This window comes from Crotalus tigris, unplaced genomic scaffold (genome assembly GCF_016545835.1).
Source record: "Crotalus tigris isolate CLP2741 ecotype Arizona unplaced genomic scaffold, ASM1654583v1 scf7180000024310.2302065, whole genome shotgun sequence".
In the NCBI taxonomy this organism is placed as follows: Eukaryota; Metazoa; Chordata; class Lepidosauria; order Squamata; family Viperidae; genus Crotalus; species Crotalus tigris.
This window is the reverse complement of record NW_024100482.1, coordinates 1106189-1119992: the sequence shown is the minus strand read 5'-3', so window position 1 is coordinate 1119992 and position 13804 is coordinate 1106189. Positions and strand designations below refer to the sequence as shown.

At 39.4% G+C, this 13804-nt stretch overlaps 1 protein-coding gene across 2 annotated transcripts in view; it reads left to right on the top strand.

The window, feature by feature from the left end:
• Positions 1-211: 211 nt before the first annotated feature.
• The window catches only part of SLC22A5 (solute carrier family 22 member 5), a 38013-nt gene continuing 24420 nt past the window's right edge, over positions 212-13804 (top strand). The window contains exon 1 of one of the 2 annotated variants that reach the window (XM_039324905.1): positions 212-1278. In XM_039324905.1, the coding sequence (XP_039180839.1) occupies positions 886-1278 (393 nt within the window). In that variant the 5' untranslated portion in view covers positions 212-885. The remainder of the gene's footprint in view (positions 1279-13804) is intronic. The other variant, XM_039324904.1, reaches the window with a different exon arrangement.

Genomic DNA, 13804 nt, shown 5'->3' with positions numbered 1-13804 from the left:
CAATTTAGATTTTATGAGATGCCAGAAACAACAAACAAAACAAACATCATGGCTTAGCGTTAAGTCTACAGAAATTGGTATGAGCATTTCATTAGCCTAAATAAAAGAAATAAAATGGACTGGGCAAGTAAGGAAACTGGATAACTAACTTCTGTACTGTTCTTAGAAATCCAGGGACAAACAGTACACAGTCAGAAGGGCAGACGAGGCAAAGTTTGTTCACCAGATTTATTAGATATTTTACTACTTTTGTACATGTTAGGCAAATATGGTTGCCTATGCCCTAAATAAACAATGTGGTTTATTAAAGCAATACATTTCAAGCCACGCCGGCTGTCACACCCCCTTGCGCTGCTAGCGTCTGTAGCCGTTTACAGTTTACACAATCGCCTGTTCGGAGTAAACGCAGGCACGCTAAAACGGTTTAAAAAGTTTGCTTTCCATCTCGGAGAGAACCTGAACCAATCACCTCCCCTATTTACCGACCGGTACAGCAATGGCACATTTTTTACTTTTAAAGCAAAGTTCTCCGCGTGCTCGTTCATTCTCCCGGGCGGGCTTTAATAATAAACTCAAATCCCTTCAGCCTTTAAAAAAAAAAAAAGAGGCGGGCGGGCGGTGATTTTCTTTTTCTTCCGCGCGGGAACTTGCAAAAGACGCGGCCGGGTTTCGTCGGCTAGCCGAGCGCGGCGGTCCAGCCCTTTGTACATAAACCACACCCACAGGCAGCCTCCAAAAGCGGCCCCTGCTTCTGTCTACTTACTGCCGGCGACCGGCTGAGTTTTTCGTCCTTCCTTCGCCCGGGCCAACAGGAACTGCTGCATGTGCTAACGAGAGCTGCAGCCGGGCCTGTTCTGCATTCGCCCTGCCTGCCTGTCGCCAGTTATGTTCAACTACGACGAGGCCACCGCCTTTCTGGGCGAATGGGGCCCCTTCCAGCGCCTCATCTTCTTCCTGCTCAGCGCCAGCATCATCCCCAACGGCTACACGGGGCTGTCCGCTGTCTTCTTGGCCGCTACTCCCGAGCACTGGTGCCGGGTGCCCGCTAACGCCAGCCTGAGCGCGGAGTGGCTCAACGCCAGCATCCCCCTGGAGAAGCGCGGCGGCCGGCAGGTGCGGAGCCAGTGCAGCCGCTACCGCCTCGAGGCCCTGCTCAACTTCTCCGCCGGCAACTTGGTGCCCGGCCGCGATGTCAATCTCAGCCAGGTGGAGCAGGAGGAGTGCCTGGACGGCTGGGAGTTCAGCCGAGAGTATTACGACAACACCATTGTCTCCGAGGTAGGCAGGTGCGTGCTGACTTTTGAGGCGGGGGCAGGGGGGAGGAAGGCGGCCGGCAGCGTGACGGCCTCCCAAGAGATCAAAACCAACCGGGCAGGGGTGTTTGGAGATGAAAGCTACTAGACAATATTAGATTTCAGTAATCTTCCAGTTATTAGTAGAGTACTCATAGTACTGTACTAATTTTAAAGAAAATAATAAATATGTGACTTAATGAAAATACAGTTCTTTGCCCCATGCATATATTCTTGAATAATCCCCCAAATGTTTTTTTTCAAAATCCTCCTGAAATAGATTTTCTCTGATAATGAAGCAGTTCCATTTATAGTATTTTTGTACTGTATTTTAACAGTACGTTCCCTGGGTGGCCTTCAGAGAGTCTAGTCATCCAAGATCTAAAATGTCTGAATTGAAGACCAGCAATAGTAGTTACCAAGATCTAAAAAGCATTAAATCATATTTTTAAAAACTTTATATTTTTCTTTCTTTAAAAAAAGTTTCACCTGAACAGACCAGGATTGTGAGAAAGACCACTTCTTAGGCAGCCACCCATATCATTCAATAAGAGATTAATAAATTTCTTTAAATATGATCTTAAGATCCAGATAAATATAGTGAGGTATGGGAGAAGATAAGCTTTTGTTTCCATCATTAATTTTATTCATTGACTAATAAAATAATCTGCTTCAGGCAAATATGTGCACCAGAAGGTCTCACATTCCTGTTGGAATCTAACTCTGGAAGTTAGGTTGTAGAATTTGCCTCGCAATTCAGAGTAACCTGTTTGTTTGATTTGTTTGTAAGATTGTTTTAGCCTGAGCTGTTCATTAGTTTGATGTTGTACCTGTCTTTATGGATTTTTCAGTTTTATATACTGCCCAGAGTCCATTGGAGTTTGGCAGCTAATACGTTCAAATAAATAAAAAAACCTCACCAACATCTCCAAGCAGAATCAGCCTATCCTGTCCTGTCCCTGCAGTACTTGTGGAGATGCTCATGATTCCCTTACATCAGGAGTGAGAGCCTAGAATATCTTCTCAGTGGTAACCTCAAATTCTGGAATCAGCTTCTTAGATCCCTAAGATGACTGCCTAAGATGCAGACCATTTTTTATTTTTGTAGCATTTTGCTTGTTTTTTTCTAGTATGTTCAATTATATTTTCAATTGTTATATTTTCATTGGCTTACTAAGAATTAGAATGTAATACACAGTACACAAGTTTGGGACTTACGTAAATGAATTCACTGCATGGGATGACTGCTCAGAAGAGATTACTTCAGAGAGATGAAATGCAATAACTATTCTTATTGAAGTACAGTATTTTTAAAATTAACTTGATAATAGTAGCCATTTAATTATAATGTTTGTATCTTTCTGTAAACATATTTTCGACAAATTCCAATTCAAAAACTAAAGTCCCCCAACTTTTTCACATATAGAGACTCACACTATTAACTGTTACATTCAATATCCAACCCACATTTTTGAAGCCTTTTTTCTGTTTAGAATTTCAGATAATGTTCAAACAAGCCTTGTTGCATAAATTTCTCCAAGAAGTTGCGCAGATGGAATACTTCTTAGAATTGCTAGAACTCCTCCCTCAATGTAGGTTTAAATTTGAGACTTAAATATTGTACCTTCCTTTATGAAAATAATCCTCTTAGGCTGTAATCCTATTTATGGTTATCAAATAGTTAGGTCAACTTCAGTACAGTGAGGGCATTTGAGAAAATAAGTAAAAGATTATGCTTTTAGTCTATATAAGCTCCTAAATTATAGAGCCAGTTTGGTATAGTGATTAAGATGCTGGCCCAGAAACTAGAAGGCTGTGAGTTCTAGTACTGCCCAAAACATGAAAGCCAACTGTGTGACTTTGGTCCAGTCAGCCTAATCCACCTCACAGGGTTGTTGCGGGGAAAATAGAATGAGGAAAGAGTATTAGGTATGTTCACTGCCTTAAATTACTTATAAAGTGATAAGGATGGGATAAAAATCTAATAAATACTATGTATTAGGGCAGTCAGAAGCTTTGTAGCAGATGGGAGATAAATGTAAGGCCTGTTTGCTGCTCTTTAAAGAGCTGTATCTTTGGCCAGAATCATGTGGCAGCTGCAAATTGAAAGAATTCAGCTCTTTAAAGAATTGCAAACAAGTGCTATGTTTGTATACCGAGTTTTTTTCTGAATTAGTTCCAAAATGCTCCACAGTCCCACTAGGTTTTGCATTAGACATACAAGGTGTGTCACCCTATTTATTTTTAAATATTTATAATATTTATTTTTATAGATCACATGTTGGGTATCTCAGCTTTACTGAATACTAGACAACCCGTGACTCATTATTTCAGAGACACTTCCTTACTTAAACAGAACGACCATGGGTGGGCAAAAAAGCAGTAGAAGCGGAGGAACTTCTGACTTCCTGCCAGCTTTCTCTTTGACTTTTCTTGTAGGAAGCTGACCAGAGCATTGGAAATGAAGATCACATGACTGTAGCTGTGGCAGCACTGTAGCAGTACATCTTTGCCAAATTTCAATCCCACAGGAGTCATTGATCCCAAATTTTGGACAAATGTTGGTCTGTGTTAGACTATTTAAGTCACATTGATTAAAAAAATTGATGTCCTACGCTGCACCATTTCACCCAATTGAAGGTTGGCAAACAATCAAATGAATACAAAAGTTTTATTAGTATATAAATGATGGGCTCAAATTTGAATGACTCAAAATTTCAATAACTAGTTGGTGGGATTTGGATAATTAAATATACATATATAGATGTGTGCATGTGTATGTGTGTGTATAATGCAATATGGTTTATAATATTGAAATGTGCATTTTTAATAACCCATTAATGTTTCTACGTGTAGCCCCGTGCTTCTTCAGTATTTTTGCTTTTAAGTAATAAAACTAGTTCAATTTTCTAAAATCTCTTTATGTGGACCTGACTTCAGACAAAAAGCGAATGGTAAAATATAGCAAAACAATAGTGCCTAATAATTAATCCTCAGTGATTTAGATTAAAAGACTGAAAAATAATAGCTTCAGAGACAAGAGTGTCCTCATCAGTCACAAGTTTGGCAGAAGCTTATTTGTCTCCTGTCTGACTCTCTAAAAACCTGTTATAATTGGTATTTCATTAGCAAAGTTTTATTGACTCTAACCGCTTTTAAAATATAACCTGTGTTTTTCCTGAAGAAGTTGTGTAAGATGTACATGTAACCTTTCACCCACTTTTTCACTTCTAGTTTTACGTTTGTTTAACTCCTAATCTGTTGACTCATGCTTGCCAATATGTTTCCAGCTGAATTGTATATTTTAGTTTCTCTAGTCATTTTATCAGAGGGTAATCTCTGTCTAAGAATTAGCCTTTCATGACATCTAGGGCAAAAGTGCTTAAGCTTGGTGTAAGTTGCATTCCACTTCTTAAATTCCCATGCTATATTCTAGTGCATATTTGGAAATGCTTCCTTTTTTGGGATGAGGTGTTATGTAACAGAGTATTAGGTTCGCACACTGTTCTAAACTATTTCTTAATCATAGTGCATTGAATAAGCCACAATACCTGGGTTTTGGAATTGCTTACAACTGCTCCATACAATGGCTCCCTGGAAGAAGACAAATCAGAGCCTTCAGAATGACACCAAGTTCACATACTTCTGTTCTTACTCACTTCTAGAAATTTCTTGTTAATTGGATCTCCCTCCTTCCCTCCCTCCCTCTCTCTCTCTCTCTCTCTCTCCATCCATCCATCCATCCATCTCCATACTTTGGAAAGGTAAGATCGATCACATAGGATGAGTCTCCTTCAATTCTTGATGAAAGCAAGTTTTATGCAAGTTTAAGAACTTTAAAAAAATCTTCTTTTGGAACACACAGCAAAAGTGTGATTAGAAAATTGATCTGAAAAGTTATAAACGGATTAGGAGCTAGATGGATTTGAAATAAGATTTTGAAATTAATTATAAAAGTCTTTGTTTTTCATCTTTCTGTTCCAATACACAATCATAGGCTGTCCCGAATGTTTCTGTTAATTCCAATTAACCTGTGATTTCTGTAGCTCATCTTACTTGCTCTTACCCTGTGGAGACACTGCCTTTAGCTGGATTATTAAAATATATGGGCCGTTTCCTCACTAATAGCATATTACAGTGCATTTTCTAGATTCATACAACCATATTGTAACAATATTCAGACACATTTTATATCACGTAAAGTGATATCAAGCTACAATAAATCACTAATCACTAATGGAGATTTGATCTATGAGGCAGGAAAAGACCCAGAAATTTCCTTTTAATCGAAAATAAAGCTGCAAGTTTACTGAGACTGGTCAAAATGATCATATAAGCCAGTGCTTTATCAGTTGCATTGGGTCCTAGTCCATTTCTAGGCTCATTTCAAAATGTTGAGACTTCTCTTTAAAACTTAAAATGGTTTTCATACATGTACAATGTAATGTCCTCTAGATGCTGTTAAACCCCAGTTCTTAGTAACCCCAGCCAATAGACCAGTAAAGAGGGATGCTATCATAGCCCTTTCAGAGGCCGGTTCGGAAGAGGAGGAAGAAGAGTTGGAGCAGGACCATCTGACAGAGAAGGCACGCCAGGGGCTGAGGACGATGCTGTTCCTGGCCCCTTAGGCATTAGGGGAGCTACTGTAGTTGACCAGACGGAGAGTTGCCTGCCTGCACAGACCCAGAGGAGGATCTGCTGACAAGCAGTGGTGCTGATAGGAAGCCAATCTCCTCTGATAAAGAATAGCTGCCTACTCCACTAATCCAAGGGTAAGGAGAATGGAGTGTGGGCAAGCCCAGACAAGGGCTGCAAGGCTACTTGGGAGGAGGTCACCCCATCCCTCATCACAAGGAACTCCTGGAGGGGAATAACTTAAGGGAAAGCCATGGTGAGTTACTCTTTGCCAGGAACAACTGTTGCTTTGGCTTACACTCCCCCGGCTTTTACTCGTGTCTGTTGTTGTTTGTCTGTTGCTATTTGTCTGGTCTCGCTTGGAAGATGCTCTTCACATTTTGTTTTGGACCTTGCCCTTCTCTGCTGGCCTACATTTGGCCTTTGCTTCACTGGGGCTTTGGAATTGCTTCTTTTCTGGGACCTGTTTCTTTTCCTGAGGACTGGCCTTGTCTTGTGCCTGGACCCTAACTGGTGGATTGGACTTGGAACCCTGGACCTTGCCCTGTGAACGTGCTCTTACTCTGGGGGCTTTCTTTGTACTATAGGGGCTGTTGTTTGGGGGACTGAGGGTGGCTGCCTTCAGGATAGCATGAGGGTGGAGCCTTACCGGTTGTTGGAGGGCCGTTGGTTAAGAGAAATAAAGAACTCTCTAGAGCCTGGGTCATAACAGATGCTGGAGGCATATCTGGAGGAATACTTTGTAGAATGCATTTTTGTATATATAATTGCCCAGGGAACCTAATATTTCTCAGATATCCAACATCCTGTCATGTGAGGTTTTGAGGGTGATTTTCATTTTGTGTTTATGAAATATTCCAGTGAAGCATACCTAGTTCACATTTATATCTTTCAACACTTCCCATGCCCTGCTATTACAACTAGTATTTAAAAGAAATAAATAAAAAGAAGAATCTCTGCATCGGAAACCCACCACACTACTTACTGTAGCAAACAACTAACCAGAGCTCCTCCAGCACTCTACAGCCTTGAGAGGACATCAAATTTTAAAGACATTAGGATTGTCATCAGACATGGGAGTCCATTCAAGATCACTGCTGCATGGTAAGAGTTTCTTTTCTTTCTTACCAACGATCTGCTGATTTCATGGCTAAAGCTGGTTCTTTGACAGTATTGCTCCCTGGTTTTGAATGGGAGTGCTTAGGAGTGACTCAAGATGACTTTTGGATGATCATGGACCCAGTGAAGAAGGGGGGTCTTGAAGAGTCCAATTCCCTCTGGAAGCAATTAAAAAGTCATTGGACGGGAGACTTCCAGTTTTACCCAGTAGCGCACGGTCACGGGATTGCGAAGTCTGCTTCCCGCGGCTGATTTTGCCCTGCCAGGGGACCCTAAATAGGTCTAAAGCTGCCCGAAAGAAGCAGCAAAGAAAGAGGGACGCTCAGCGATTCAGGAATGACGGCAGTCCCGTTCGATCAGGAAATTCCCTCTAACCCGACAGGAGAAAGGCTGCCCCTGTCTCAGTAACTAGCCCAAGCTACTTGTAGCCGAAGTCCACAAGTACTCACCAGAACATCAGAGAACAGCATGCTGAAATTGGGTGAGAAATTTGATCTTCTCTCTCCTACTTTATGTCCTGAACTTTTGGAAAAGATACCCCAAGAAGCAAAAAAGCCTCCAAAAGTGAAAAGGAGCGGGAGCTTTGCCCCACTCTCCCACAGAAAGGGGGACAAAAACATACATACTGTTGCTGACATTTAGTGGTGGAAGAAAATATATAACTTTAGCTGTTTTGTTATAAGTACTTCTTTGATCTTTAAAAAGAGCTACCGTAAACAAAACGTTCTGGGCCAGCCACAATAAGCAAAAATTATAATTGAAAAAACATAACTGACTTTCCTGGATGATAAACATCTATTGACTGTGACTTTAAAGCTATTTTCAGAGAAAGATTTTTTTTTTAATTCTAGCTATCATGGAATCTTAAGAGCTTGCAAAAAGAACTTGTCAAGAAAAAACAAATACTATCACTATGTTGCAACTAATCCAAGCAACAATGGCTCTAAATCACAATGAAATTAAAAACAACTTTGATGACATGAATGGACACATGCAGCTTTTAGCTGAATTTCTTCTACAAAAACTTGACCAAACTTTAATATTTATTCAAAGAATGGTAGAATCTGAAGCTTTACCTTTGGATAAAGATACACAAAATCTTTCATCCAGTTCCAGATCAAACAGATAGTCTCATGTCTGAAGAACCAGCGAAGTGGATTTCATTTGTTGTTCTGAAATTTAAGTCTGTATACTTCTCCAACATTACAGCCGCAACTAGGAAGGAGGGAGACAAATTTCTTTCCTCTACAAAGGAATTCCTTTCCTCTATGGAGACTGAGGGAGACTGGATGGATTTATTACAGTTAACTGGTAATTATTTCTGCCTGCACTCTGATTTGACAATAGACTTATTTTGGAGATTGAATTTACTGCATTTAATTAAACAACAAATGACAATAGATGAATGTTATGGTTCCGATAGATAGAACCAAATAAATCACAACTCTGAGGCTAGAAGCTTCCTCAAAGAACATGTTTATTAGATGTAAAATATCGGCATGGTCAAAAGTGAAACCAAGTTTGAAATTCCCTCCAAAGAGTTACACTATTACATAGTCAAACTTCCCACCTCAGTGCTATGAAATAATCTATGTTCCCCAATAGAATAGTTTGGTGGATTTTCTAACAATATGCCCAACTGTCTAACATAACTGATAGAATGACCTTGGTTCCCATGGGACACAGAATTGTTTAGACTAGCAAAGATACTCCGCACCCCGTTCCATTCAGGTGGCAACCTAGAACGAGCAAGATGGCTGCAGCCAGGTTCGTTGTAGAGTTGACAATTATATTAAGAAACAAACATGGATTTTTGACAAAAGACGATCTATTTATAACTTTTGGGATGATCCGGGATAGTTAAGATGCTGAGGTAAATTTTCTACAAGTGGATTACAAAAACAATTTGTTGGCAGTTTTCAAACTTTAATTTTATTCTGTTTTACTATTATTGTTTTCCTGTTAACTACTTTGACACTAATATAACTAATACAGAAGACAGATCAACAAATTGTTAATAGATTTATTTAATTTAAAAATTCTGGGAGGGCCTGTTTCAGAAGGGGTGGGAACAAATGGAGTAATATATTAATCAGTATTCAGCCAGAGAGGATAATATGTGTATAATGTGTTGTTGTTTTTTATGCATCTTTTTCAGTATTCTGATTGCTTTGTGGTTTAGACCTTTATTTAATTTTGTATTTTAACTTTGTTCTGAATTTTCTTTATGTATGTATGTATGTATGTATGTATGTATATAATGTAGGTCTTTGGTTATTCGGGTTTTCTCCCACGTAAAATTGGAAGTGTCTTGGCGATGTTTCGACGAAGTCCCATTCGTCATCTTCAGGCTGGTGTTTTCGACTTTGTGCTTCTAGCCTGAAGATGACGAATGGGACTTCATCAAAACATCGCCAAGACACTTCCAATTTTACGTGGGAGAAAACCCGAATAACAAAGACCTATATATATGTAGGTCTTTGTTATTTGGGTTTTCTCCCACGTAAAATTGGAAGTGTCTTGGCGACGTTCCGACGACGTCTCATTCGTCATCTTCAGGCTGGTGTTTTCAGCTTTGTACTTCTAGGAAGAAAATCTAGAAAACGTAGAAAATCTACATTTTCGTAGATTTTCACAGGTACAGGTATGCAGGTCTTGGCGTATTCGGGTCTTTTCCCATGTAAGATTGAGAGTATCTTGCCAGATATTCTCAATGTTACACGGGAAAAGACCCGAATACGCCAAGACCTGCATATATATGGAATGTAATCAGCATAGGAGTTATACAGATCTCTGTAGGTAGATATCATTCCAGAGAGTAGGCACTGCAACAGAGAAAGTTAATTTCCTAGATCTTAATAGATGGTCTTGTTTAATCAAGGAGACTTACAGTGTATTTTTATAAATTGCTTTTGAAATACATGGATTATATCAGGATTAAGACTTTTATGTTTACTTCATTTCTTTGACCTGTCTTACTTATTAGCATATTCAACAGGATTTTTGTTTGCTTTGTTTATTTATTTTTGTCTCTTCTTATCTTTAAATTATTTTTTAATTTGCTCAGAACATTCCAGATAGCAGGTATAGTGAAAATTTAGTTTTAAAAATTAACTATTTTTTATTGAAAAGCAACTGCACCTCTTTCTGGCATCCATTTGAACAGATTTGAAATCTTTGTTTGCTGTTTATATTAATTTATCTTTATAAGAGATCCACAGAACTGAGACAGTGCTTAACTCAGGAGTGTACTTTTTTATACCAGGACTGCAAGATCATCAAACATCAGTGCCCCTGCAGATTAGAGCACTGATACACATAGTCATTCCTACAACTTTCCAGTACAGGGTAAATATTGATTATTACCTCCATGGAAAGTTTGCCATTCTGTAGTTAAAATTACAACTAATAGTTATTTAACTGAAACATTCTGAAGATTTGTTAGAAACTAAAAAGACTATAATTTGTTTTAAATTGAATGTCATTTAATCCTCTGATGGAACTATTAATCTTTCAGTTTGCGTGATTATTATGTCTTTGATTTTGATCAAATAATTGTTCTGTAAAGTTCCTGATAACTTCAAACGTATACAAGATGTACCCATATTAGATAATACTGGTTTGTTAAAATAAAAATGTCAACTTGAACATCAAATACAACACAGGAGATACAAATTCTGACCCAATAAGACAGGTAGTATGTCCATATTTTAGGTTTCCTATGGCCATACTTGTAAAAGTGGCCAATTAAGTTCAATCATACGTAATACCAAAATCATTGGCTTCTGCACACACAACACATGCATACAATTCTTTATTCGATCATAGACCAGCATGTGTACAATCTGCATTTTCCACAAGAGCCTGATAGTTATTAACCTAGAGCAGGCAAACACATTTGCATCTGTTATTCATTCGAGAATTTTATGAGATTCTTTGAAACTGTTTGATAAACAAGAAAATTAATGACATTTGCTCTCAATGAATTCCCTTCAGTATAAAATGTTGAATACTAAAATCTTAGTAGGCACCTCCAGTTGTTAATAATAACAATAATAATAATGTTGGAAGGGACCTTGGAGGTCATCTAGTCCAACCCCCTGCTCAGGCAGGAAACCCTATACCATTTCGGACAAATGGCTGTCCAGTCTCTTCGTAAAAACTTCCAGTGTTGGAGCATTCACCGCTTCTGGAGGCAGGTTGTTCCACTGGTTAATTGTTCTAACTCAGGAAATTTCTCCTTAGTTCTAGGTTGCTTCTCTCCTTGAATAGTTTCCACCTGTTGCTTTTGTCCTGCCTTCAGGTGCTTTGGAGAATAGCTTGACTCCCTCTTCTTTGTGGCAGCCCCTGAGATATTGGAACACTGCTATCATGTCCCCCTTTGTCCTTCTCTTCATTAAACTATCATGTCCCCCCTTGTCCTTCTCTTCATTAAACATACCAAATTCCAGCAACCATTCCAGCAACCATTCCAGTCCCCTGATCATCTTTGTTGCTCTTCTCTGTACTCTTTCTAGAGTCTCAACATCTTTTTTACATCGTGGTGACCAAAACTGGATGCAGTATTCCAAGTGTGGCCTTACCAAGGCACTGTAAAGTGGTATAATACTTCACGTGATCTTGATTCTACCCCTCTGTTGATGCAGCCTAGCACTGTTGGCTTTTTTGGCAGCTGCAGCACACTGATGGCTCATATTTAAGTGATTGTCCACTAGGACTCCAAGATCCCTCTCACAGTTACTACTATTGAGCAAGGTACCCCCTATACTATACCTGTACATTTGGTTTTTCTTGCCTAAATGTAGGACCTTACTTTTTTCACCGTTCCTGCCAGCTTGGTGTTGTCTGCAGATTTGATGAGTTCCCCATCTATCCCCTTGTCCAAATCGTTGATGAAGATGTTGAAGAGCACTGGGCCCAGAACAGAGCCCTGGGGCACCCCACTACACACTTCCCTCCATGTAGATGCGGCTCCATTGAGGACCACATGCTGAGTATGGCCGGTCAGGCAGCTATGGATCCATCTGGTGGTGATGCTGTCTAACCCGCATTTTTCTATTTTATCAAGTAGTGGGTTGTGATCTACTTTATCAAATGCCTTACTGAAGTCCAAGTAATTTATATCCACAGCATTCCTCTGATCCACTAATTTTGTCACTTGGTCAAAGAATGCAAGAAGATCTGTTTTTGACAAGCCCATGTTGGCTTTTGTAATGATTTTGTTTGCCTCTAGATGTTTGCTGATTCGTTGTTTGACTATCTTTTCCAGAATCTTCCCAGGTATTGAGGTCAGGTTGATAGTTCTGTAATTTCCTGGATCCATTTGTTTCCCCTTTTTTGAAGATGGGAACTACATCAGCTCTTTTCCAGTCCTCTGGTAGTTCCCCAGTGCTCCAGGATCTTTGAAAAATATAGTTCAGTGGTTCTGAGATCACATCTGCCAGTTCCTTGAGGACCTTGGGGTGTAATCCATCTGGTCCTGGCGATTTGAACTCGTCTAGACTGGATAGGTGCTCACTTACCATTTTCTTGCCTATCTTCACTTGTGTTTCTGTTCTGTTTTTTATGGCACTATTTTTGATAGGTTGGTCTGTTTTTTCCCTTTGTGTAAAGACAGATGCAAAAAATGAGTTAAATAGTTTTGCTTTCTCTCTGTTGCTTGTCACCTTCTTGCCACTTTCTCACACTAATGGACCAATCATTTCCTTCACTTTTTTCTTGTTTTTTACATGTTGAAAGAAGCTTTTTTTGTTATTTTTGACTTTGGTTGCAAGCCTTAGTTCATTTTGAGCCTTAGCTTTCCTCACTTCATCTTTGCAGGCTCAGACTATGTGCTGATATTCTGCTTTAGTTATGTGCCCCTTTTTCCACTTTTTATATTTGTCCTTTTTATCTTTCAATTTATCAGAGAGTTTATTTATTTATTTATGAGACTTATATACCGCTTTAAGTGCAAGCACTCTCTAAGCAGTGTACACCAGTAAGCAATGTATATATATATTTACATTGCCCCCAACAATCTGGCTCCTCATTTTACCTACCCCGAAAGGATGGAAGGCTGAGTCAACCTTGAGCCGGTGAGATTTGAACCGCTGACCTGCTGAACACAGTCAGCTAAAGTGGCCTGCAGTACTGCACTCTAACTGCTGCGCCACCTCGGCTCATTTCTTTATGCAACCATGCTGGTTTCTTTTGAGAGCTGTTTTCATTTCTCAGTTTGCTCCAAAAGTGTTTGAAAGCAGTTTACAATCATTCTGCCAATTCAGAATTACTGAAACAGGTGAAAAATACTCTAAAAGCTGAACAACCAAAATCCCACAGCTCTACATGAAAGGGTAAGAAAGGGAGAAAAATTGAAAACCTCTGCAGCTGCTTTTCAACAGCTGATTTTGGGATAAAAGGAGAAAAGCTGGTAGTCTTAACCATTTTCAGGTCTGCTTTCTTTGCCTGGGTTACTTAGGCGGAGGCTAAGCTATGGAGCAGAAGATGCAGTCCAATGCTGTCAAGGCAGCATTCTCCTTATATAATCTATTACAATGGCCTGAAGCTGGGAAGACATGCTCAGAACCATCATTATTTCCAGCTGAAAACTAACTTTGGGATATTTTTTCTTGCATTATAGCTGAACCAAATGTAAATTGGATCAGCTGCCATGGAGAGACAATAACATGCAATAATGGGACTATATATATCTTATCCAATAGAACTGCAAAGGGTAAACTGATAGGTACTTAAGATGAGGTTATTACATGGCAGCT